The sequence below is a fragment of the Mesoplodon mirus genome, assembly GCF_964341445.2.
Source record: "Mesoplodon mirus genome assembly, chromosome: 18".
Lineage (NCBI taxonomy): Eukaryota > Metazoa > Chordata > Mammalia > Artiodactyla > Ziphiidae > Mesoplodon > Mesoplodon mirus.
The window spans coordinates 37,572,389-37,597,874 of record NC_138994.1 but is presented as its reverse complement, the minus strand read 5'-3'; the positions used below and the strand labels follow the sequence as shown (position 1 = coordinate 37,597,874).

Here is a 25,486-nt window from a genome sequence, read left to right as displayed (position 1 = left end):
TGTACCATATGACCATGGAAGAAGGAACCCGGATATTTCATAGAGAGGCACTTTAAAATAAGAGGTCTTTGTCTTTGGATGGAGAAGAGCTGCTTCACAGCTCACGAGGATGCGTCCTGCTCCCTGTAGAGCTTGTGACGTCATCCACGCCACAGTGAATGGTGCTGCCCTTCACACCCACCAGCCCCTGTGTTCTCCCTTCCAGACATACACGAGAGGCTCCTAGGGCAGCTGAACATATGGTGATCTGTGCAGAGTTCAGTGAGGCCTTTGGCTATTTTTTTTAAGCATGGAAAGAATGTGTCTTGTCATTCTGGAAAGGACAAAACTGTGGGAATGGGAAACAGACGAATGGTTGCTAGACACTGGGGGTGCAGGGAGGGGTTGGCTGCAGAAGGGAATGAAGGAACATTGTGGGGGCATGGGAGGGTGCTGTACGTTGATTACAATGGTGGTTACAGAGCTGTGTGCATTTGTCAAAATTCATAGAACTGTACACTAAAATGGGTGAATTTTACTGGATGTAAAATACACCTCGATAAATTTGACTTTTTTTAAAAAAGGAATGTCTTGGAAAGAAGGAGTGGTTCACAGACATGCCAGTGCTCTCTGTGGCCTGGTGTCCATGTGGCCCAGGGAGCCCCTGCTTATGGTCATGTAACAACAAGAGGCAGTGGACGTGTGCCCCAGACGCCGTGTGTGCACGTGGCAGTGGGGAGGGGCAGGGGGCGGGTCAGCATTGCTTCTGCATCAGCAGCCCTCAGCCAGAGGGGTTAATCCTAGTACCCCAGCAGCAGGGAAAAACTATAATGGAAAAGAATATTAAAAAACGGTTGTCTACTTGGGTAAAACGGAGTCACTTTGCTGTACAGAGATTGGCACAGCATTGTAAATCAACTACACTTCAATAAAAAGGTAATAAGATAAAAACCAAAAAACACATGGCGATCTGTTTTTTAGTTATTTTGTGAGTATTAATTGTGCCAACCTGCCATTTAGGGCAAATATCCACAATCCAGATGGTCACCATGGGCACATGCTGTGCCCTTCTGAAGACCTTATTCATATATTCATTCTACACATACCTATTTTTATCTTTTATGTGTGCTGGTCTAATCACTCTGGGTGATACAAAGATATCTCTAACCTAGAGTTTGCCCTCAAGTTTATAATCTCGCAGGAAGCTCAGACACTATATACACACAAGGAGGGAAGTGATAAATGAAGTGTAGACAGAGCTTCCAGAAGCTCTGAGAAAGGAACTTTGCTTTGTGACATATGTTTTGCTGACTTGGAGAGTGCCACTAAACGCTTGAACTTTTGGTTTGTTGTTTAAGGCTGTGTTTCTTTACAAACCAGGGCACAAAGAACTGCTGCGGTTTTCAACAGTGAAACTAAAGCATCTGTGTTGTAGGAAGTTCCTCGACATTTCTTTGAAACCTACTGAAACTAAGTGTGCACACTCTCACCTCTGTTTCCTGTTGTCAGGGTCTGCCCCAGCTTTCGGGAAACTATATGTATTGGTGTTGCATTTCAAAGAAAAATTTGGTTAACTATTTTCAGCTTTTAAAGAGATGCATAATGGCCTTAAATTGTAATGAAAGTGTTTTTACAAAAGTCTATAAAAGTCAAAGACTTCTGGGTCAAATAGCTTGGTTACATGTAAATAGCATCCCTGAGCAACACACTTATTTCACTCAACTAAAATAGTAGCCCTGACTATTACAGAAATGAATCAGACATATGCTTTATCTTTAGAAGACAGCTCTGACAAAGCGAGCTTTGCGGTAAAGGTTGCTATAATTATAGAATAGAACGTAGTCCCATGTTTTCCATTTCTTAAAAATTTAAATGCTTTTAACACCAAAGGTGCATATCCTCTATTAATCCATACTGTTAAATATTTTTAAAAGAAAGAAGGGGAGAGGACTTCCCTGGGGGTCCAGTGGGTAAGACTCCGTGCCTCCACTGCAGGGGGCAGGGGTTCGACCCCCTGGTCGGGGAACTAAGATCCCTGCAAGATGCGTGGCGTGGCAAAAAAAAAAGAGGGAGAGTTATCTCAGGCACTTAATAGAAGTAATGAAAATAATAAGTACTAGTGGGTAACATTTACAGTCTACAAAGTTGTTTCACAGTTAACATTTCAGCTGTTGTCTCCCAGCCCCAAACCACCCTCTAACCTGGGCTGGGTAATTCTGGGGCAGGGACTCTTCGGCCAGGTTTCTCCACTTCCAGGCTCTGTCAATGGAGGGCGCCAGAGGGTCTGCAGGGCTGAAGGAAGAGAAAGGGTGGTACCCAGAGACCAGAGTCCAACCCCCAGGGGGCCTCTAGGCTGATAGCCCCCACCTCTCCCCTTGATTCCCTCAGCCCCAGGGGTTGTAGCCGCTTCCTGAGGTGACTCTGTCAGCTCACTGTCTCCTTTTTGTGTTTTTGTTCTCCGGTGCCTGTTTAACCAGTTCGATTAAATTCTCTGTTAAAATACCTGGTGTGGTTTGTTTTCCTGAGTGGACTAATACAACCTTTATTTTTATTTTTATTTTTTTTAATTTATTCGCTGCGCTGGGTCTCTGTTGCTGCATGCGGGCTTTCTCTAGTTGTGGCGAGCGAGGGCTACTCTTGATCGTGGTGTGTGGGCTTCTCATTGTGGCAGCTTCTTTTGTTGCAGAGCACGGGCTCTGGGCACGCGGGCTTCAGTAGTTGTGGCACGCGGGTTCAGTAGTTGTGGCACGCGGGCTCAGTATTTGTGGCACACAGGCTCAGTAGTTGTGGCTCATGGGCATAGTTGCTCCGTGGCATGTGGGATCTTCCCAGACCAGGGCTTGAACCCGTATCCCCTGCATTGGTAGGCAGATTCTTAACCACTGTGCCACCAGGGAAGCCCATGAACCAAGGTTTTAAGAAAAGAAGACCTGGAAGAGAGAACACAGGCTGTAGAAAGAGAATCAGTAGGCCTTTGCATCTGCCCTGGGGTGCACCGTGGTTGTGAGCCCAGGTGACTGATGGGGGTGCCAGGCGTGGGCTGGGGGACAGGTGGTGTTTGTATTACATCCATCAACCTGGAACTAACCCTCCATCCCAGAGGAGAAGCCCAGCAGGTACCGGGGCCTCTGCTGGTTTTGTGTTATCTCCCTTCAGAAGAAGAGCTGTTTGTCTGCATACCACAAAAAAAAGGAGAGCTGTTTGTGATCCTGGGGAAACCTGGGGTGTTCCCGTGTCACAGCTGCTGGGTGACCTGTATCACCTGAGCTGCGGTCTTTGTGTGGCTCCAGAAGCTGCTGGGCCTCGGGGAGGATGTGCTTGCACCTCCCGCCGGGAGAGAGCCACTCCGGGTCAGGGGTGCAAAGAAGTGATGAGAGGAGAGACCAGCCCTCACTCTGCACGTTGCCTCCTGCCGCCCTTCCCAGATCCCCTTTCCTCCTCCTCGCCCGGGGCCCCTTCCCTGACACCTCCCCTCTAACATGTTTGACTGGCGCTTACTTCTTTCCCTCCCAGGAATGTGGCATCACCCCAGAAAGTGAGAACCTGACCTTGTCACCGAAAGGAGCTATTGACCAGTCGTCCTGCACAGGGACGTCTCTCTCCTCCACAGTTTCCTCCCCAGAAGGTACATGATGGTGGGCGGGAACAACTGCAGGTCCTTCCCCATCAGCGGAGTCCGTAGTGCATCTAATATTTCCTCCCGAATGGACTGGGGAGCAGCAAATTAATACCTAAGCAGCAGACAAAATAGGCCCCGTCTTGAGAGGAAGTGAGACTCGCTCCCTTGCAATGAGAGGGCGGTCTAGCAGCTGAGCTGTGGGAGAAGCAGGTATCTCACTCCCAGTCCTGCTGTCGTAAGGTTTTCTTTAACATTATGACAGGGAAAAGCAAATCCCTCATCCCTGAGGTTGAGTTTGGAGTTCTAAAATATAAAGCAGCCAAACCTTGGAAAACCTTGCATCTAAACCCTATTTGGTGAGGGCAAGGCCAGGCCGCTGGTGTCCTCACTGCCCGGGTGCAGCGAGAGAGCTCTGCTCCCAGTGCACTCACAGCAGCCGGGCCTGACCTCCGAGTCCTTCCTCCAACTCCTGTCTCCAAAGGCCCTGCCAGCAGCAGTCTGGCCCAGTCGGTCATGTCCATGGTGTCCTCCCAGATCAGCACCGACACCGTCTCCTCCATGTCCGGCTCCTACATCGCCCCTGGCACAGAAGGGGACGGGGAGGCTCTCCCCTGACCCCGGGCTGCCAGCAGGACCCCCTCAGAAGAAGCAGAGGTAAGAGAGGAGCATGGGATCACCCTCGCCGCTCTGCTCTGCTCTGTACTCGAGTCCCAAGGAGCTCAGTCCAGGGCCTGCCAGGGAGATCGACAAAGCCCCCCAGTGCTTGGGAGGGGAGCCGTGGAAAACAAGGTACCGTGTCGCTGAATCAAATATGCCCTCAGATGTGATCTTCCTTGTGGCACCACTTCTGTCCTGAGGACTTGGTTTGGGTTTGCTGCCAGGCGAGCTGGGTAGGAGAGCCCGTGGCATCTGCACCTTTTGTTGCTCCTTTGCAGGTGACGCCAGCAGCGTCTCCAGACTGCAACTTTGCGGGTATCACCGCCGCCGCCGAAGAGCAGGATGCAGAGGTAAGAGCAGGGTGGACGCTGGTGCCGCTCCCTGGTCAGAGGGACTGCTGGCGCTTGCAGAGGATGCAAATAGGATGGGGGCTGTTCTGGAAGAAGCCTTCCAAGGTGGTGCACTTGGATCTGTTAGAGGCAGGGTGCAGGCAGAGGGACTGTCCGATTAGCAGAGGGCGCTAGTCTCAGCGTAATAGGCGTGGGGTGAGTTCCAGAGGGAAGTCTTCCAGGCCAGACCCTTGAGAGGGTGTTTGTCCTCCAATTCACTTAGTATTTACCTGGTACAGGCATCTCACAGCTTCCTGGCACTGGGGGACACAAAGACCGAGTGACTTGGCTTTTGCCTGCCCACGCCCCAATCCACCCATCCCACCCATCCCGGAACTCTGTCTGACGGAGGAATCAGAGTTATAACTCAGCGTGAGAAGTGCTCTGACGGAGGTGTGGCCGAAGTATATGGAATGCCCAGCTCCCAGTGGGGACTCTACAACTTTCTCTTCAGCCAGATATTCTCAAAGTAGTATCTGGATGGGGTTGGGGATCCTAAAGGGTTTCTGAAAGTTTTATGATCTCACGGTTTGCTTTTTCATTTGACAACTTTGATTTCCACCTGAGAGAAACAGTGTGAGCTAAACTATTACCAAGGCTATTCCTGACAGTCCCAGGGTCCCTCTGTAAGGTGCCTCAGACCTGGTGCCTCTGGAACGTGCCTCAAACCTGGTCCCTACGGGCCGATCCTGCCTCGCCAAGCAAAATCTGCCTCTGCTGGGCCTCCCAGCCATCTCACACAGACAGGAAATGTATGGATACCATGAGGGTGATTAGTTCTGTCTTCTGACAATCAGTAGACTCATTTCACTGCTTTATGGACTCACAGTGCCTTCCTTCTGTCCTAGGGAAATGAGGTTCTAGAAGAAGAGGACGGATCACCCACACAAGAAGATGGTAAAAGACCTGGTCTTTTGCTCCCTTTTATTATATTTCTCTCCCGGGTATTCTCTGAAGGGTACAGAAAGGGGCACTGGTGTGACTTGGTGGCACTGCTCAAGGGTGTGGCTTTGGGGAAAGGTTGTCTTCTTGATGGAATATCAAAGCAAGCAGGGTATCTGAGGACCTCAGCAGCCTTCCTGGCTCTTTCTGGGCCTCTGAGCCAAGGCTGCAGAAGGTACATGGAGTTCTCCATCTACGTTGAGTAGATCCTGAAGCTTCTTGGGCAACTGCCATCCCCTTCCTTCCTGCTTCAGCTTCTCAGCTGAGTCTCACAGAACTGCTCTAGCAGCCCCAAAGTTCATCTGCAGCAGGAGAACAGCTTCCTCCCCTTGGGGGAACCGACTGTTAGGCAGTAGGTTTTCCTGCTTTAGTGAAGAAAACGGCTGATGTTACAGTAGCAGAAGGCTCACAGCCCTGGCGGCACAGCAAAGGTGAGGGGAAGAGACGTTAGCAGCTCAGCGTACACTAGTTTTTGTAGGCTATTGGAACGAGTCCCTTTACCATCATTCAGGCCTCAAGTAGATATATTTTTTTAAATTGGAAGAGTTGGTTTACAATGTTGTGTTAGTTTCTGCTGTACAGCAACGTGAATCAATTATACATATACATATATCCACTCTGTTTTTAGATTCTTTGCCCATATAGGCCATTACAGGGTACTGAGTAGAGTCCCCTGTGCTCTACAGCAGGTCCTTATTAGTTATCTATTTTATATATAGTAGTGTGTATATGTCAATCCCAATCTCCCAATTTATCCCTCCCCTCCCTTGCCCCCCGCCATAACCATAAGTTTGTTTTCTACACCTGTGACTCTATTTCTGTTTTGTAAATAAGGTCAATCATATCTTCAATCGGAAGAATTTTGTTTCTAGTAAGCCGAGAAGCAAAGGAACGACCTACATATAGAGCAAGGAAGTTGGGGTGGGGATGTGACCTGGAAATCCCACCTGGGAGTGTAGGACCAGGCGTCCCAGGAACCGGTGTCTGTTCCCTCTGCTCCTCTGAGGTGCCTCCACAGAAGGGCAACCTCCAGAGCAAACCTGGATCCCAGCCTGGATGCAGATGTCACGCTAGTCGCTTCTGCTTTGGCCATGGCAGTTGCTTGGTGGGCGGTGTGGTGTTCAGGGGGTGCGCATGTGCACATGACCACTCTCTCCTGGCAAAGTAGTGCCGGAGGAGGGGTGGTCGCCCAGGCTGTGCCTCTGCCGCATGCGCACGCCAACCAAGCCGGGGTTGGGCGCTACCTCCCCTCGGTTGATATCTTCAGGGCACAAGGCTCCGAGATCTCCATTGTGATTGTCGTCCCCAGTAGAATATTTGCTTATAAAAGGCCCAGGGTAGTACGTGGTTTCCGCCTGACATTCCATATGTGGTTTCCACCTGACATGACGTACGCAGTAGATGCATGTTTCTTCCTCTCCCTTTCACCAAGGAAAAAAAACCGGGTGGGGGGCTTGAAAAAAATAGCATCTAAATTGTCCCCTTCCCATTTTACACGGCTGGTTTCTAGTCAGCCCCTTAAAACATACTCAGAATAGCAAATTAAGTCTCAAAGTTAATAAATCATAATTTTGCGAACGAAGCGATTCTTTGATTTGAGGTGCACAATTACGGGACCAAAGAGCTTTAATTGCCATTTTATGTATTAGTCATTTCTCAGAGCCTTGTGGTCATAAACACACCCCACGTGCACCGACAGACACAGGCCGGAGCCCGGGGTCACTTCCCCCGTGGCTCTCCTAGCTCTTCCAGCCTGGATTAGCTCTGCTCTGGGCCCGTGTCTGCGTGTCCGAATCCCACAGACCTCCCCAGCGTCTGATTTCCCAGGAACGAAGGCTGGAAAGGGGCCAGGTAAGGAAACAGAGGAGAACAGAGCGAGAACACAAACACACCCACACAGTTTCCTTTATTGTCCAATCTACCCACTTAATTATTGTCTTTTTTTAACATATGATTTGATGTTTTTTGTCTCCATCCTTAAGATTTTTATTTTAAGGACAGCGAAGCAGAGAAAAACACAGCCAGGCCCTCTCTAACTGCCTTAACTCCCTTACAGGCCAGAGGACATTCGCATTTCTAGGTATGGAGTGTGACAATAACAATGACTTTGACATCGCCAGTGTGAAAGCACTGGACAATAAGCTGTGCTCTGCGGTCTGCTTACCCAGTGAGTGGCAGTCTGCTGAACATGATCTTGGTGGGAGACGCTCCCCTGCTCACACCCCTGCTCTCACCCTGGGACACCCATCTCCTGCCCTGCAGTTCCTGCAAGAAGGCATGGGCTTTGCTAAGGTGCTGGGAGCCAGTTGCTGAAAGGAAGTGAGGCAGCCTTGGGAGAGTCCTTGGGCAAAGAGCGACTCTGCTCTAAGCGAAACTATTTGGGCATGGAGAAAGGCACAAAAATACCTCCAAAGCCTTCCAATTTGACCTGACTGTGTCCTCTCCATCATGATCTTGCAGATCCCATGGCAGGGGGCCTGGTCTTGTTTCCATCAACAGGCAGTTTAAGGCAGACACGGCGTCTATGATAAGGTCTTGGAAAGAGAGCCTGAGCCATTGAAAAGGGAACCTGTAGCCCCTCAGAGGAGTGTGTTTAGTTAGGATCAGAGAGGAATTTCAAAGCCAGCATTTTATAGACTAGCTCTGTGACCCAGTGAGCCCTGGGCTACCACCAGTTGCCTTGTGCTCCCTAGATTCGGATCCCAAAGGAACGATCAGGGGTCGAGGGTGACTCTTCTCCCTGGAGCCCTAACTCTATAAACTCAATCAGGGCCATCAAGGTGCCCCTTATTCCTTCTCATGACACTAAACTGAATCCGGGATGAGTTCTCAGGAGGAGCCCACCTGTCAGTCACACTCTGGGCACTGATGTCCCTCTGCTCCGTGCTCACCAAGGGCTTCACCAACCATGGCTCTGGCTTCACCGTTCAGGCCAGACATGAAACCGAATGACAGTGGCGGGTGCCGGAGGAGGGAGTTGAGGATCGCATCGTAGCCTCACCCCGAGGTCTCAAGGGCTCTTACGGGAGAATGAAAGTGCATGTGCTCTCTTGGTAAAATGTTTATTGGGTTCTGCTCTTCGTGTCACACTGGTAGTAAAGAGCTGGGGAACTCTCTGGAAGCATCTGTCGGGTTAATGTCAGGTTAATGACAGGAGCATCCACTGTGGTAGTTCCCGTGGAATCAACAGACCTCACCACGCTCAGCTGTAAGTTCAAATTTCCATCCTAGGACTGAGGTGCCTCAGGCTGGCTTGGCCGTCAGGACAGCTTCTCAGGCACTTGGTCTCCCTCTCCACGCTGTTTCCCTCCCCACATGGATGCCACTCCCATCACGGAGCGCCCACAAGGAGGGAGCCCGGGGAGCATCCCATGGTCCACCCTCCCCAGGCCCACAGGTGCTCTGCCAGGAGCCCCAGCTAGCGGCAAGGATGGCTTAGGGCCCCATCCTCGCTGCTCTCATCACCCTTGTGGGAGTGATCTTGAGAAAGCACCTGTGTCATTCCAGCAGCTCTTCCCCTAAGAAGACTCTGGGTCTTCTTTGGCCCCAAGATCAAAGGGGGGGGTGGGGGGGCGATGGTATGTTCTGAGATTGTTCTGCAAGGTTCTCAAAGGGAGGAAATCTGAGTTGACCATTGTAGGTGGTGAGCCGATTAGAATCGCGAGGCTGTGTAGGTAGATGGGGCTCCAAGGAATCTGATGGAGTATCACAGAGGCGGCAGGATAGTGGTTAGGGGACCAGTGACAATTTTGTGAAAAGGCTCTGGGGAGTGTGATGGGAAAAATCAATGATAATTTGAGTTTATTAGTGGAAATACAAATGTTTTTGTTTTGTTTTGTTTTGTGGTACGCGGGCCTCTTACTGTTGTGGCCTCTCCCATTGCGGAGCACAGGCTCCGGACGTGCAGGCTCAGCGGCCATGGCTTACAAGCCCAGCCACTCCGTGGCATGTGGGATCTTCCCAAACCGGGGCACGAACCCGTGTCCCCTGCTTCGGCAGGCAGACTCTCAACCACTGCACCACCAGGGAAGCCCGAGACAGATGTTTTTAAATGACGAGATTGGACAGGAGTGGGCATACCGATGAAATCTAAAAGTACTTATGGAGGGAATTCCCTTGCAGTCCAGTGGTTAGGACTCAGCCCTTTCACTGCAGTGGCCTGGTTCAATCCCTGGTCGGAGAACTAAGATCCTCAAAGCCACTGCACAGCCAAAAACAAAACAAAGAAAAGTACTTATGGAGCCCTGAAATAACCCAAGACTAAGATGCCACTAGGAAGGGTTATGCTTCACAGATACTAAGGAAAAATCTGAATTAACTTTCTCTTTTCCTGGAGAGAAACTCTACAAGATGGTGGAACTGTTACAGACCTAAAATTTAATTAGTGGCTGGGTAGAGGCAGGAAAGAGGTGTGTGGAATCCCCCTAGATGTGCTCCCCAAATCTGCCTCTAGAGGTCTCTTCACTCCCCCGTTTCTGAGCCTGAGGATGGAATTAAGTGGGAACCACCATTCTCTACCTCCCATGAAGGATTTTTAATCTCCAGGCTCCCTTTTCTGGCTGAGGGCTGGACAGAATGGTAGCACTCGCTCAGGAAGTCCTCCTGTGCCTTCCAGGCTTACCTTCTGCATCCAGGATGCGCAGAGCAGCAGGGTTTCGCCGAGGGTCTGGCAGAAGAAGCCTTTTTAGAGGAAAGAGCACCACCGACTGTACCAAGAAGACTGGGAGAACAGAGAGTACAGGTCTGAGTCTTGAGGCTGTTTCAGAAGGAGCCAGTTTTCATCCCTGGCTCAGAATCTGGACCGGTGGTGTTTGTAGCAAGGACTCAAGAATTCAGAGCCAGGCAGCCTGGCAGCCAGTGGTGGTGGCGGCGAGGCTGCGGCAGTGTTTTGATTTGACTTTGTGTGTGTGTGTGTGTGCATGTGTGTATCCGTGTGCGTGTGTGTGTGTTTGTGTGTGTGTGTGTGTGTGACTCTTCTCTCCTGTTTACCATTTGCTTTTGGTCTTTCCTACTGAACAGCCGCAGTTCTGGATTCCTGCCCCATAAACACAGAGGAATAAGTATGAGATCTACCAAATTAAATAAAATGAAGGAACAACTTATTTCATCTGGGTGTTCCTAACTTAAAAGGGCAACCTTGCCTGCTCTTCATCCTGTCACCCTTAGAGGGGAAAAGCACTGTGGACCCATATGCCGGACCCTGGTACCCCCAGGGAGTGGAGATCCCCCTTTCCGTCTGGCTGTGAGAGATACCTAAGCGTTTCCTGTCCCACTCACTCCCCTTCCCCTGGGGTCCACCTCCACAAGACTATTATTAGAGCCTTAGGGCGGATTAGCACACCAGGACATTTATGGGTATACACAGTTTATACCCGCTGAATCCTAGTGTTTCTGCCATTAAAGGGTTTCGTGTCTTGGGCTGGCCTAACCTGAAGCTGACCCCAGACATTTGTGAGTGGCCTCCCTCAAACGTGACGCAGTGAGCCTCACGCCCACCCTCCAGGGTCAGCCGGCTCCGTCCACCAACTGAGGCCTCTGATGGGCATGGCTCTCGGCTCTGCCCTGGAGGAGATCACCGTGTGCTGGAGGATCCAGCAATTTCCACACAGCATGAGAAATGGGGTGGTGGTACGGGCCAGTGGGGGAGCACTTCAGAGCACGCTGGACCCCATCTGGCTTCGGGGGGGGCCTTCTGGGTGCAGGTGATGGAAGAGGCAGCTCAGCAGTCCTCGGCCAGAGGATGGAAGGCTTTCCCCAACCTCAGGGTGTTAGGGCTTCATCCTGTCACTTCAGAAATGGCATCTCTCGGCACTGGTGGGAAGGAATCAGATGGAGCCAGTCTGTGGGCTGGGAGGACGACTTGGGGGAGATGAGTGTAGCCTGAACAAGGCCTGTGGGGCGGCTGGTTGTCGCGCACATTCTGTGAGTCAGCGCCCTGCTCACCACTCACCCATGTCGCCTCGTTTAGTCTCAGAGCATCCCTGGGAGTTAAGTCCTCGTCTCCAAACCAGGGCTCCAAGTACAGTTACCTGCCCAAGGTCACACAGTACGTTACAAGCTGGGGCTGTATCCCGTTTTTCTGACTACAGATTTAGACCTTACTCAAGCTTGAACAAGCAGGCGGACATGATGGATTGGAGCACGAAGGAGAGAGAAGCACCAAGAGTGGGTTTCCAGCATGGGCAGTGGGTGCTTCTCCTGCACGAACTGCAGTACAAGGGGGGAAGATGATGAGTTTCATGGATGGTACCCGGGGGACCCCAAAGCTCTGGAGCTAATGTCTCCTTGGTTTGGTGACACCGGCTGATAGCAAATCGCGGTGTGCTGTTCGGGTGCAGAAAGAGAGGAACAGCCGTCACTCTGTTCTCTGCCATGCCATTTGGTCCCTGGCACCCTGCTGGTCAGCCAGTCACTTCCTGCCCCACCCTGGCCCCCACAGCAAACACTAACTCTGAGCCCAAATTAACACACTCTTCTCCATCCCCTTCACCTCCTCCTGCTCTCATGAAAGTCTCAGCCCTACTCAGTTTCTGTTCCTGGTCTGCTGTAACACTTAGGCAAACTTCAAGACCAAATAAAGATACAAAAGTGGATCCTAGGGCAAGCTCAGAAAACAAGGACCATCCTGCATGTCCCTCCATCAGTGGGCCACAGTGGCCATGACTAGCCCAGTGGGCGCCACTGCTCCCAAGTTTCACGTGCTGTGGTTTGTACCCTGCGGGAGTTCCAGTTAATGCACATCTTGCCAGTTTTCATGCCAATCTCCCAGACTGTCCTGCCAGAGACACCATCTGGACCAAACCAAAGATCTGGTAACCTTCTTTTCTTTTTCTCAGGTGCCTGGCAGTCTGACGACAACGTGGGCAGTCATCGGAACACGCAGCACCGACGCTTATCTTCTGGCAGCCTGGAGGACCCCGAGGACAGGCTCTGCATGTGGGGTCCTTTGGCCACCTGAGAGCCTCAGACCCTGTACCAGGGCTCTCCTCCCGTTCTCACATCCCATCCTGGCCTCATGGCACTTCTGACCTCCTGGGCATCCTCAGCAAGACACACGGAGACTTTTTAGACCCACGTGAAAGCTGGATGCTGAGGGCACCTGACCCTTCTCCCAGACTCATCTTCTTCTGCAACCGTGATCCTTCCCCTCTCAGAAGGGACTGGAAACCTCTTTTCTCCTTGTGGGCTAAAGCCACTCGAACTGCAGCTCATGAGACCCTTTGCAGAGAGTCTCTGGAACGTTTCCACTCTATCTTGATCTTCAGGTGGAGCTGTGGTCTACAAACTGGTTATATATTGTGCATCTTTTCTCCTTAGGAGGTAGAACAAGAAGACTCAAGAGTTTGGGTGACTTCATTACAAACACCCATCTGGCATTTTCTAGTCTCTGGGACATCATAACCAATCTGAAACCTGCAGTTTGTGGTGGTGTTGATGGATGACTCCTGTGAGAAGGGAAAGCCATATTGCACTGTAAGTGGGGATTCCCTTAAAATGCATTAGGAGCTCCTTTCTCAAGGACAAGAAGCAGTGGCAACCAACAGAATGTTGGTTGGGAAAACAGTTCTTCTGGTAGCAGAGGCTATGCCTCGTTTGTCTGCTTAGGAAGGAGGCCTTGAATCTGAGAACCCCTCAGTTAAATGATGACGTACCGGGGAGTTCTTTATGATCAGGTGCACTCAGGAAGGCCTGGAGCTTCATCCTAAGGTGACACTGCAAAGGCATTTTTGACCCCCTCTATGTACCAGGCACTTGTTAGGGACTGTCGTATATTATCATGTTTCATCACTACCGCCCTGTCAGGTGGCATTCTTATCCCTGCTGCCCCCGTCTCCACCCTGCTTTTCTGAAAGAGTTGAAGAAAGAGGCTGAGAGAGGGGTGGACCGGTGGTTCTCATTTGGTGCCCAGGAACCCCAAAGGAGGTTGGGGGTAGGGCTGAGCTGGGGTCAGTGTTGGTCTGGGAGGCTCCCCTCCCCACCGGTTTTCCTCCCCTGTCCTCCAGATCAGCTGAGCCTGATGGGGGGATGGGGAGGTACTGCCTTCCATAGGCTCATCAGAGATTTAGAGATATTGTTCAAATCACATGTCCACCCCACCTCAGTCCGGTGTAGGGCATATAAATAACAGCCTGAAACAGCAAGACCGTAAGCTGTTGGCTGTTCGTCTCTCAACACTAGTGTTATCAATGGATTCCTCATAGCTCTCTGATAGATGCATTGTCTGCTGACTTTTGGAAGAGGTGGTTGTTTAGTGGAGCATGAGATTGAGAAGCAAAGTGGGATCCAACAGTTTGTGAGGCTGAGATGTGACAGAGCCCTAGGCTATGCCCACCATGATGGCCTGAATTAGTAGTTGGAATTGTTGCCCTAGAAGAGCTTTTCAGGGTCCTTCCCAAGGCTTCAAAGAGAGCCCAGTGCCAGGGTTTCTTTTGCACCTCCTGTGTGGCTGCATTGTGCCGCCAGGTGCGTGGTGACCCTCACTGCCTGGTGGTTGTGATTCACATCCTGCCCTGGGGGTGGGCAGGGGGAGGCCTCTGGTCAAACAGAAACTACATAAGCCAAGCCTGAATCTCAGCTTCTACCTTGAGTTCCCGTGTCCACCTGCTCTGAAATCCTGCAGTGGGCTCTGCTGTTTCATGTCCCATTTACTGTCCTTTCTTTTCCCGAAACATTCTTACAGCCCCTTTCATATTGAAGATTCGAGCAATAACCACACTTCCTGATTTCGTTGAAGTCTGAGCCCCAGAAGCACTACGGAAGGGGGCGCTCCCTTAGCCTGGGGTGGTGGCATACAGATCCACCTCCTCTCCCGGCAGGTAGTATTCAGAGTGTGGTGTTACCTGAGATGAAGGAGATGAAGGCAAACAGTCGCCACAGTGGCCAGGAACCCTAAGAGGAAGCCATTGTCTTCACCCTTTCTGGAGGGTCTGTCTTCTCCCAGGAAGAGGCTCAGAGAGATTCCTCAAAGGCCTTGGTTCCATAACCAAGACATACCCGGGTGAGAAGTGGCCCTTCACTCCTGTTTCTCAGACAGTTCCTGCTCTCTCCCCCCTCCCCTCACCTCTCTGCCCTCATTTAGCTGTTTGGTGAGCAGCAATATCCCATCCAAAAGGGCTGGGATCAGGGAACAGGGCAGCCGCCCCAGTCATCATCTAGAGATGGTCATGTTGTTAGCAGTTGACCCACAGAGAATATGACGGGGCCTGGTTTCTCACACAAGGACACAGACTAACCGGAGGCCTGGGGCTCCTTCCTGCCACACTCAGGTCGGAGCTCACCTATGAGCTCACTTCCAGGTGGTGTGGTGATCCCAGCCTTCTCACAGAGCCCTTTTTCCTTCTCCTCCCCAGTCCCATCCCACCAGAGGTCATGCCCACGCTGGGGCATCTCCTGGGCACGGATCCACACACGTTAAGCCATCTCACCTGGGGAGAGTTTGTGTCCTGTTCACCTGACCTTGGCATGCTGCTTGCTCACTGTGCTTTAGGATCTGCCCACCTAGTGTGTGTAAGTATGTGTGTACTGTTGTGCCATCTGTGTACCCCTCACTCCCTGGAGTACACTCATGGGCACACTACAGTGGGGACGTCAAGGATGCAATATTTATGGACTGCTGCATGATTCTTAAAAATGAATAAAACTGTTCACAAGGGAAGGAGAGCTGTTAACTGCGCAGTTGGCTTATTTGTGAAAGTTTCCGTCCGACTTTCTCCAGCACGCCTTTAATTCTTTGACTGAAGACAAGCTGGACATGGAGGAGTGAGAGAGGGCAAGGGGTAGAGGGAAAGACATGTTTCTGGGTGGGAGCTGGTGTACCATCCCCCGGGCACAGCTCCTGCGCAGAGGCCTGATAAGGAGCCCTCACCTCCACCCCCTCACCCTCACCCCTTCAACCGTAGAACTTACAAGTGCAGCTCCTCAATAATTGAAGAGCAGGAAAGCTGGTGACTGGAGGGAGGCTGGGGGAGGGGAGGAGGAAGGACCACAGTCCACCGTTAGTCCGTCACTTAAAGGCTGGTGAAATTAATGGGGCAAATGACTCCAGTAGAAGAATTTGGCAAGTCCAAGGCTTTCCTGGGTTTCACCCAGCGGCTCTGTTTCCTAGGCTATCTGGAAAGGAGGGAGAGCACTTCCGAAGAAGCCTCTGGAATGTCAGCTTCTGGGAATCTTGCTGAGGACGGGGCGGGGAAGGAGCACTTACCGGGAAACACTGGATTACCCTAGCCGCCTTAGGGTGTCTACTACCGGGGCTGCGGTTTCTGCGGACCTGAGCGGCAGGTGGCATCGGAGAGTCAGACCTGCTTGCAGGCGCCAAGACGACACTCAGTCGGGAGACAGGGACAGGCTGCAGAAACGTGAGGAAGTGCCACTCGCAGCCCAGAGGAGAGGAAAGGAAAGCCCCAAGCATGCACCCAGCCCTGGCCCCCGCGCCACGGGCTGCGTCCCAGGAGCCGTCGCCACCTCTGAGCAGCCCAGATGGGAAGGGTGTGGGGTGGAGTACAGTTCCCGCAGCGAACTGCTCGCCGAGGGCCCCGGGGCCTCTGTGGCAGCGCAGAGTCACGCGCCTCTCCGTGCACTGCGCGGGGCCCTCGGGCGGGAATGCGAGGAGCCGTGATGCGGTAGCGGGTAGGGAGCTGAGTCGCACGGGAGAGGGCAGCAGGAGGGAGTTTGAAGAGAGTTACCGCGTGAGAGAGCGGTTAAGAGCCCGCAGTCACTTTGGAGACGCCCTGGCCAATGGCAGAAGCGGAAGCTGTTTATATGGGCGGGGCGTCGCCATGGCAGCAGGAGACGCCTTGCGAGCGGCTACTAAGTGCAGGTCCCCGGGCCTCTGGCTTTCAGAGAGGCGCCATTGGGTGTGAGTGGCGACAAGGTTTGCTGGCTGGGCCCTCGAGCTGGGAGCAGAGAGCCGCGGTGAGGTTGGGCTGTGGGAGAAATTTCTTCGAGAAACTTCCTTTGGCCCGGGCTGCGCTCTGAGCCAGGTAAGGGATGGGTAGGGCTGCAGGCCGTGGGAAGGGAGGGTGTCGGTACCAGCCCGCTCTCCCATCCGTCCCCGACGGAAGTGGTGGACCCCGGGACTGACATCAGAGGCGTTTGGGGGACACTCACTTCCCGCCCCCTTATAACTCTCTGTTTTGTTTCTTTCCTTCCCATTGATCCCCATCCTAATATCCCTTTTCAAAGATAAGACGACCTCCCCCGCCCCCCGACCCGTCTACTGCCCTCCTGAACTCTCTCGCCCAATTTCCATTTGTTGTGGACGGAGAGAGGGGTGTTAATTCCCTGCTTTGAGGGAGAAAGGGGTGGCCTCGCATGCCCCTACACTATTCCCTCGTTTGGCTAATTAAGTCTCCTCTAAAAGATCCAAGAGGAAAAGAGCGAGGTGAACCCCGTGTGTGTCAGACCCCCGGGCACAGCTTCTGCTTCCCAGACCACGGCAGTAAGAGATCCTCCCCAGCTGCAGGAACGATTTTAGTAGGAGCCTCCCCCCTCGCACACACTCTCCCCTCGGGGTGGGGAAAGAGTGCTCAGTTCCCACTATGGTACCCGCAGGCACCATATTCATTTCGGAGTAGGCTAACCCGGGATCGCGGGATGGAAGCACGCTTCCGGAGGCTGTGTAACTGAAGCCGTGGGAGTCAGCGGGCCGGAGAGCTTGGCGGCCACCCTCGGCTCGTGGATGTTGACCGCTCCCTCGGAGAGTCGCTGCATATATGGCGGAGAGCTGGCTACGCGTCTCCGGAGCAGGGGCAGTGGAGGAGGCCGGACCAGAAGGCAGCCTGGAGGAGTCCAACGCCCTGAATGACAGCCTGACCAGCCTGCAGTGGCTGCAGGAATTCTCCATTCTCAACGCCAAGACCCCCGCCCTGACTTCGGGGGACACGGACCCCCACGGCTACCACGAGCTGTCAGGCTCGGCCGAGCCGGGGTCTCCCCTGGCGGCGGACCCTCCTGCCTGGGGCAGCCGCACATGCCCGGCAAGCCCACGTCCTCGTGCATGTCGCCTAGCGCCCCCTCGGGGCTGCAGGCCCTGTCTCGCGACGACGTGGACTACGCCACCAACCCGCACGTGAAGTCGCCCTACTCCTATGCCACGCTCATCTGCATGGCCATGCAGGCCAGCAAGGCCACCAAGATCACCCTGTCGGCCATCTACAAGTGGATCACGGACAACTTCTGTTACTTCCGCCACGCTGATCCCACCTGGCAGGTAGGGGAGGCATTCCTTCCCTCCCCATGCCCACACGGATTGTACTCACATCCCAGATCTGCAGGCCAAGTAGGCGCGGTACGGCCAGGGCCCCGAGAGAGGAAGGCCGTCCAGGAAGGACCTCAAGGGAGCCCAGTGCTTGGACTGCTGCCCCTTTGACTTCAGAGACGGAGGAGGGAGGATGTTCAGAGGGCTGTAGGGGTGCCGACATAGAGGTTCAAGTGGAAAGAACTTGTCACTCATCCGGCAGGCTCAGCCCAAAGACCAGGGCTGAACTATGCGTGGACACAGCCCCCCAGGGTAGGTTGATGGACTGAGGGACACATTTTTGTCCCAAGTCCTGCAATTCCTCGACACTACCCTCCTCAAGGTCAGTTTGTCAGGGCCTGACTGGAGGCAGAGCATCGTTCCTGCCAGGCTCTGCATCCCGCCTGCTTTCAGTTGGCTGGAGGGGCTCTGGGAGGGGAGAGGGGCGTGCTGCGGGGTGTGAAGGCCATCTGTGTCCCAGTGGAAGGGCTACGGGGCCTACCGAAGGATGCTGTGCCAGCCCCCACCCCAAGCCCTCCCTAGTTTCCTGCCTACACTCCTCTCCCTCTTCTCATCAACCTCCCTGGGGGGACAATTACCTCAGCCACGTGCTTTCCACAGGGGCTCTTTCCTCCCACACTGGCTTCATGTTCCAAGTCTCCGGAACCTGGCACAGAGCAGCCAAGGGGCCCAGGCCACCATGTAAACCTCCCAGTCTTGCCAGGGGGCACTACTCACCTGCCGGCCCCACCCACCAGGCCCCAGAACCCTGTGCCCCAGCGTGGTTTGGACTGTGCACCCAGGCGCGAACAAGGCAGGATGGTGATTCAGGCTGGGCACACACTGCCCTGAGCCTCTTCGACCATCAGGATCAGGGGCTACTTGGGGACAGAGACCCTGAGGCTGCACAGATCCTTCCCTGTGGCACGGGTCACAGGATCAGAGTTCCTGTGATCACAGCTATTCCACGATTGCTTGGGCCCTGACCCTGGGGCAGGTACCATTTGTAACCTTGGTGAGAAAGCAGAGACCCTCCACCATACCCACCCTACCCCAAGCCTGAGAGGCCCCAGGAATGAAAGCTATGCACTTTGCTGTGTAATAATCAACTGAGGCCTCATAGCCTGGGGTGGGAGGAGGGGGACATGGTGGGTGAGGGCCCAGGCCAGCAGCCGGCTCTAGAAACAAGGAAAGTCATCAGATCCTCCCACATTTCATCCCCCCCACCAACACACACCCTCAAACCCACTCACTCATTTCACAAACAGAGAAGGCCAGCCAGGCCGAGGCAGAGGGAGATGGCCATCTCGGCCCTGGGGGAGCCAAGGCCTTTGGCCACTGGCCACAAGCGGCGTGGTAAGGGAGGGAGGGCAGGAAAGGCTGGCACTGAGAGCCACCCTGCGTCTCAGGGCTCGGATGACTGAGCAGGCAGATATCCTCGCAAAAGGGAACAAAAGCCCCCGACAGCACTCCCAGCTCCTGGTGCCCCGTGGCTGGTGTCCCAGAGCCTCCTGGTCGGAGCAGCGCCTCTGTCTCCCCTGCCCCCATCGGAGAGAAGGTGGTGGCTGCGCTAGGAACCCCCCATCCCTGACCCCACCCACTCACCCAGCTGTCTTCCTTCTCTCCTATCTCCCTGTGTCCAGAACTCCATCCACCACAACCTGTCCCTAAACAAGGTCTTCATCCAGGTGCCTCGGGAGAAGGACAAGCCAGGCAAGGGGGGCTTCTGGCGCATCGACCCCCAGTACACTGAGTGGCTGCTGAGTGGGGCCTTCAAGAAGCGGCGACTGCCCCCAGTCCACATCCACCCTGCCTTTGCCCGCCAGGCTGTGCCAGAGCCCAGCACTGCCCCGTGGGCTGGGCCAATGACCATGAACACTGAGGCCCAGCAGCTGCTGCGGGAGTTCGAGGAGGCAACTGGGGAGGTGGGCTGGGGTGCAGGCGAGGGCAGGCTGTGGCGTAAGCCTAAACAGATGCTGCCCAAGCAGGTGGCCAATGTCCCGTGGCCCTCCAGCCCCCTGCTGCTGCCCCAGGAGGAGCAGGGTGAGCTTGAACCCCTCAAGGGCAACTTTGACTGGGAGGCCATCTTCGACACTGGCATGCTCGACGGGGAGCTGGGCACACTGGAGACCTTGGAGCTGAGCCCGCCGCTGAGCCCCACCTCACACGGGGACGTGGACCTCACCATCCATGGCCACCACATCGACTGCCCTGTTATCTGAGGGCCTCCAGTGGAGCAGGCTACCGACAGCCTGGACTTTGATGAGACCTTCCTGGCCACATCCTTCCTACAGCACCCCTGGGACGAGAGCACCCGTAGCTCCCTGCCCCCCAAGGCCCTCTTTGAGGCTGGGGATGCCACACTGGCCTCTGACCTGCATGACTGGGCGAACCTGAGTGCCTTTTGTAAGGAGCCAGGGCCTGCCCCACCTCCAGACAGCACCGAATCCTTGGCCCAAACTGCCCCCTCCCCGCCAGTTCAGGCCCATGGACACCCTAACGCCCAGGCAGCGGCTGGGCCAGGTCACCCCATGAGGCCACACGGCCCCCAGTCCAGGCCATCCTCAGATTCTAGTCCAGCAGGCTGAGAATTGGGGCCCAGGACCCAAATTGCTGCCTCCGCTCCCCAGCCCCCCATACACACAGTGTTTCATTGATCCACTTCTTCCCTGCCCCAGAGACACGCTAAGGGCCCTGCACTATGAGAGCTGCGGCTTGGAGGGGCCCTGGCCAAGCTGGAAACATCAGTACAGGGCCCGCCCCAGAACACCTTAGCTTCCAAGCTTCTCTCTCTCCTGCTCTCCTCCCCAGGTCTCTATCCAGAGAAAGTTCCCAGGTACAAGAAATACTGATTAGGTGACTGCAAATTAACACCCTAGAGGTCTCTCCCGGCAGTCTGTGGGGAGGAGCTAGGCGGAGGGGGGAAGAGAGAGGAGACAGAAATGAGTCCGGGGTGCTGGGTGTTGCCAGGAGATTTTCTAAGGCCTCTGGGATCTTCTGGCTTCATCCCTAGAGGTGGGGCAGAGAGTATGTGTCCCTAATCTTTGAGCCCAACTGGAGGCTGAGAGAAGCGGGGAGTTGGGGTTCTGCAGGTTAGGGGCTGCGGCAGCCAAGCTGCAGAGAGAAAGGGGACAGACACACTAATGAAGTGAGTGTAGCTATAGCTGAGGCTTAACTGCTAGAACCACTGGGACCAGGAAGGGGGGATGGTCCCGTGCCCTTGCTTGCACTCCGTCGGGGGAGTGTCTTGCTCCACCATAAACCCCCTGGGCTGCATCCCACATCCACTCTCCTAACCCATCGGGCAATTTAACCTTTTTCATGGAGAGTTATTTACAATAAAAACATTTTTAAAAATAAAGTTTTAAAAAATCTCAAAATGGACCTGCTTGCAACTTTCTCTGGGGAAAAGCATGGGCCAGTTTTGGGGAGGCCATGACCCAAGGGGGAATGGCTGGGAGGAAGATGGGGGTCACCAAAGGCCTGCAGAGTGTCCCCTGATGCACTCCTCATGATCTCTGGGTCCCCAGAGAGAAAGGGGCAGAGAAGCAGCCCTCGGGGGTCCCCTGCAGCCAGGGCCTTGGCACCTCTCTATGTGCAATGGGGAGACTGTACCCACAGCCCCCAGGAGCAGGCGGCAAATGAGGCACAGACCCCTACCTGTCCCTGGGGACTCACAAAGGACGAGCTTGCCCAATGCTCGGCTCATGTTCCCCACATCGCCCACCATGAGGGCCTGCCCAGACTCGCCTGCGGTCCACACCTGGGCCTGTCTCCAGCTCCTCCCTCCCTTGGTTCCTTCCTGAATGGACACGGTGTGACGTCAGAGGGCCCCAGCCCCTGGGCCCCCACTTGCCACCCTGGGGTTCATTCACCCCGCCCAGGGCCTTCCCTCCAATGCAGGTTGGGGCTGAGAGAGGCCATCAGGGCAGACGGAAGACGGGGTGCCTAGACCCTACAGCTCCAGCCTGTGAGGAATCAACGTACCAGAGTTCTGATGGGGAAACTGAGGCACAGCAAATATGTGACACTCAGCAGGCACCTTTCCACCCCCTCACCCCAGCTTTGCCTGGAACCCATCTCTCTACCAAGCCCACACCTGGCCCCCCCAGCACGCTCTTGTGGTGCACAGCCCCTTCCTCCAGCACTCACGCGCATGGACACACACACACACACACACACACACAGAAACGTGCACTGTCCTACACAATCCTGTCCAGCCACCACGGGCCCCTTTCTCCTGAAGCCCCTTTCTTTCCTTGCACTGGATGCTGGCTCCAGGCTTACATGGCATTCCCCCACCAACTTGCTGCTTTCCCTTGCTAATTATTCCAAATATTTCAGAAGCGTGCGCACACTGCAGTGCCAGCCGGGTTGGGGCCTTACAGAGCTCAGGAGGCAGCCCATCCCCTTCCCACCGCTTGCTGAGGAGGCTGCCCCAACCTCCCTCTGAGACTCCCTTCACCCCCTAAGCAACGACTCCCTCCCTCTCCCCACCACCCTCCGGCCTTCCTGCCCACGCTCCCCAGCACTGGGGGAACATGGGGGCTCCAGCCTCTCCACTGGTCCCCAGGCTCAGCCTCCAGCACCCGCCGAAATGGGTACACCCTGGATTGACAGGTGGGGCCGGTCACTGTCCCCCATCCTCACCCTCAGCCTGGGTCCATGCTGGGGAAAGAGGGCAAGGTAAGGGGCTGGCAGAACTGCCTGCCAGGTGAGGAAAGGCTGAAGAAGCTTCTGGCTGCCAGGAAGAATCCCCAGGAGCTCCTGAAAATCCCTATGCTTGGGACTAGCGTCTCTGTGTTGAGACACAAATACTGGCACTTTTAAGGGTCCATGAATGCTGCCAACGAGCAGCCAAAGCTAAGAGGGGGCTCCGAAGCGGCCGGAACACAGGGCTTCACACACCCTTTCAGCAGGCAGCGTTTGGGGGTTGGCGGTGGAGGGGGCGGGAAGCGTGAGTGGATCCTGTCCCTCCTATTCATCCCTGCCCCGGCCCTTGGCTGGGTGGCTTTTTCAAACAACGTTCAGTGACTCCGTATTTATTTAGAGATTCGATGTAATCCCAGTCAATATATAGTTTGCGCCCTTAACAGTAAGTTGCAGACAGGCTGCCCCATTAGCACTAGATACTTTAGTGTGTGTTTCCTTAGAACAAGGACACGCCTCCATAATCCCAGTACCACCATCACAATCAGGAAATGAACACTGACCTGGTAATCCCATGTAACCGCAGACCCCCTTCACGTCTTGCAGATCACCCCAGGAATGCTCCTCTCCATTCCAGCATCCCAATCCAGGACCCCATGTTGAACTGAGTTGTCCTTTCTCTTTTGCCCTGACATATGGCGGTAGAAATCAAAATGGGCTTTGAGCCCATGACTCAAGCTCTCCGGGCAGGTTTCGCATTTCCTTTGATCTCCACTTTTGAGGTGAGAAGCCCTTCAGCCACTTCACCCTCAGGTGTGGTACAGTCCCTTCCCAAAGCAAGAAGCCAGCTTTCTGTCTCCTCACTTTCCACCTCTTCCCTATCCTCCCTCCCCCATGTATTCCCAGCCAGGAAAGGAATGAGGGGGAAAGTTCAGGAACTCAGTCTTTGGGGACCCTCCCCATCTGCCCACGGGACAGGCCACCCCCAGCTCTAGTGACTGGAAGGACCCCGGAATGGAATTCCATGCTGGCCTGAAGCAAATGCGCCAGGCCTCCTGAAGAGCTGAGCTGGGGACTGGAAACACTCTTCTCCCCGCCTCTGCCCCCCTCAACATACTGGGCACCCAGACTTGCAGAAGGAATTAGGTGAGCTGGAGGGCAGGAAAGAAGGCCTCTGAGGGCGGGTGGGAGGAGATGGTCAGGAGTCAGGCGAGCTTCCATCCCCGGGCTGAGGCCCAAAGGTAAACAGGTGTATTTGGACTCCTGGCAGGCGGGAGTGGGCTGGCCCTGCGTGGCAGGATAGGGCCTATCAGGGGTGGGGCTGTGGAGAGGGTCTGCATTAACAATGGGGTGGGAGAGGGGCCCCAGGTCCTGCTGACATTCTTGTGTGATGAAGAGGAAAACACAGGTGACAACGGAGGGGAGGCACTTGGAAAGGGGAGGGCGCTTTGTGAGGTCACCCAGGCTGGGCCTGCGCTAGCCAGTGTGAGCCAAGGAGGTGCATGGAGGCCCTGGGGGGTCACCTTCTTCTGGGGCACGTGTGTCCAGCCCACTCTGAGGCTCCAAGGTGGGACAGGTCAGACCCACCATGACTGGCATGCTGGGCCTGAGCTTTCCCTGTGAGTGCAGGAGCCGGGAGGGAGCAGCTGAAGGGTAGGGTCCCCCAGAAGCCAGCCAGGCTGAGCAGCAGGGGAGGGGAGGCGGGGTACACATCAACCAAGGCGGGAGACAGGGCCGCAGGTCTCGCTGCTGCCCCCCGACTCCAGCTCCCAGCAGAGCCCTGTCGCCCAGATGCTGATCTGAGGGCAGGACAGCAGCCTGGGTCCGAGTCCCAGACCCCTTCCTCCTTGAAGGAAGCAGCTCGCTGAGGTCCCAGGAAAGCAAGAGCTCCAGGAACTGGGGAGCGCAGGCTGCTTGCACACATCCCACCCTACCCACGGCCCCCAAGACCCTTTGAAGCCACAGTGGATTGCCGGCAGCCCTCCCAGGGCTGCTATTCGCCCAGGGAATTAAGCTGAGGCTGAGAGGCTGCCAACTGGTCTCCGCCCTTCACCCAGCCACCCCCCTTCTGTCAGTGGCTCTGCCCCCTTGCCCAGACCACCCTGCACCCCGCTCCTGCCTCACTCTGCGTACCAAGCCCTATCCCCAACCCTAGCGGCATCCCAGTTCCCTCCAACTTGCTTAAAGTGAACTGTGGGCGTGGGAGGTGGGAGGGGCAGGGTGGCATGCAGACCCCGCCTCTGAGAGTTTCAGCCTCAGAAGCCCATGAGTCTGCAGACCCCTGTGGGCAGATAACCTGCCGCATTCCTACATTTGCTACATCCAGCACAGGGCCCGGCGTTTTAAGTATTGAATGAATGAATGAGCTGCTGAGCAGATCGTCAAAAGGTGGAAAAACAGCCAAGTCGCCTTGGAAAAATGTGACCGCAGACAGTAAACACTAAGGAGTTCTCGGTCACTGGGCCCCGGGTGCTTCCTGATGCCCCCAGGGGTGCAGAGCATTCAGCCAGGGGAGGCCTCTGAGGAAACCCCACCCTGCCCTGTCCTGGAAACAATTAAGAGGCCACCCTTGCTGACTCTGTGGGCTTGGGTGAGGTAATAAAGGAGGGAGTAGGGCCCTGAGTGCCAGCTGAAGCTTGAGTGGGGCGTGTGGCTGGTGTGAGCCAGGGGAGGGCGGAGGGAGGGGGGATCTGGGACAAGAGGGAAGGGATGGAGGGCAGCGGGAGAGGCCTGGCCTTTCTCATTCTCATCTGCTCCTTTGTGGTCCCCAGCTCCCCTGGAGCCTAGGCCCTGGGGATAAGGATCACAGAGGCCCGAGATGCAGGGTTGGTGCGGTGAAACCAGCATTCAACCCCTTCACACGCATATCTTTTATTACCCCACCCAAGTCCACAGGGTCAGCAAATGGCCTTTGAGATGTTTGCACCCGACAACAAGGTCACCAGGTCAGACCTGTGCCCAGCTCAGCTGTCCCTGCTGGGCTCACCCCACTTACACCAGGACAGGCCCTGGGGT

General features: G+C 54.7%; 1 protein-coding gene across 6 annotated transcripts; it reads left to right on the top strand.

The window, feature by feature from the left end:
* The first annotated feature begins 3,374 nt into the window (after positions 1 to 3,374).
* LOC309793008 (forkhead box protein J1-like) lies at positions 3,375 to 21,264 on the top strand. Of its 6 annotated transcripts, none has more exons than XM_082603104.1 (6): positions 3,375 to 3,604; positions 4,133 to 4,605; positions 5,493 to 5,541; positions 12,423 to 15,093; positions 17,137 to 17,794; positions 19,465 to 21,264. In XM_082603104.1, the coding sequence occupies exons 5-6, from the start codon at positions 17,555 to 17,557 to the stop codon at positions 20,041 to 20,043; spliced, it is 819 nt and encodes a 272-aa protein (XP_082459230.1). In that variant the 5' UTR covers positions 3,375 to 3,604; positions 4,133 to 4,605; positions 5,493 to 5,541; positions 12,423 to 15,093; positions 17,137 to 17,554; the 3' UTR covers positions 20,044 to 21,264. The 6 variants fall into 6 exon arrangements, with proteins under 6 accessions (XP_082459230.1, XP_082459232.1, XP_082459234.1 ...); XM_082603106.1 differs by having other exon boundaries at positions 3,508 to 3,604; positions 4,420 to 4,605; XM_082603108.1 differs by lacking the exon at positions 3,375 to 3,604 and having other exon boundaries at positions 3,940 to 4,605; positions 12,423 to 13,059; positions 14,937 to 15,093.
* Positions 21,265 to 25,486: the final 4,222 nt, after the last annotated feature.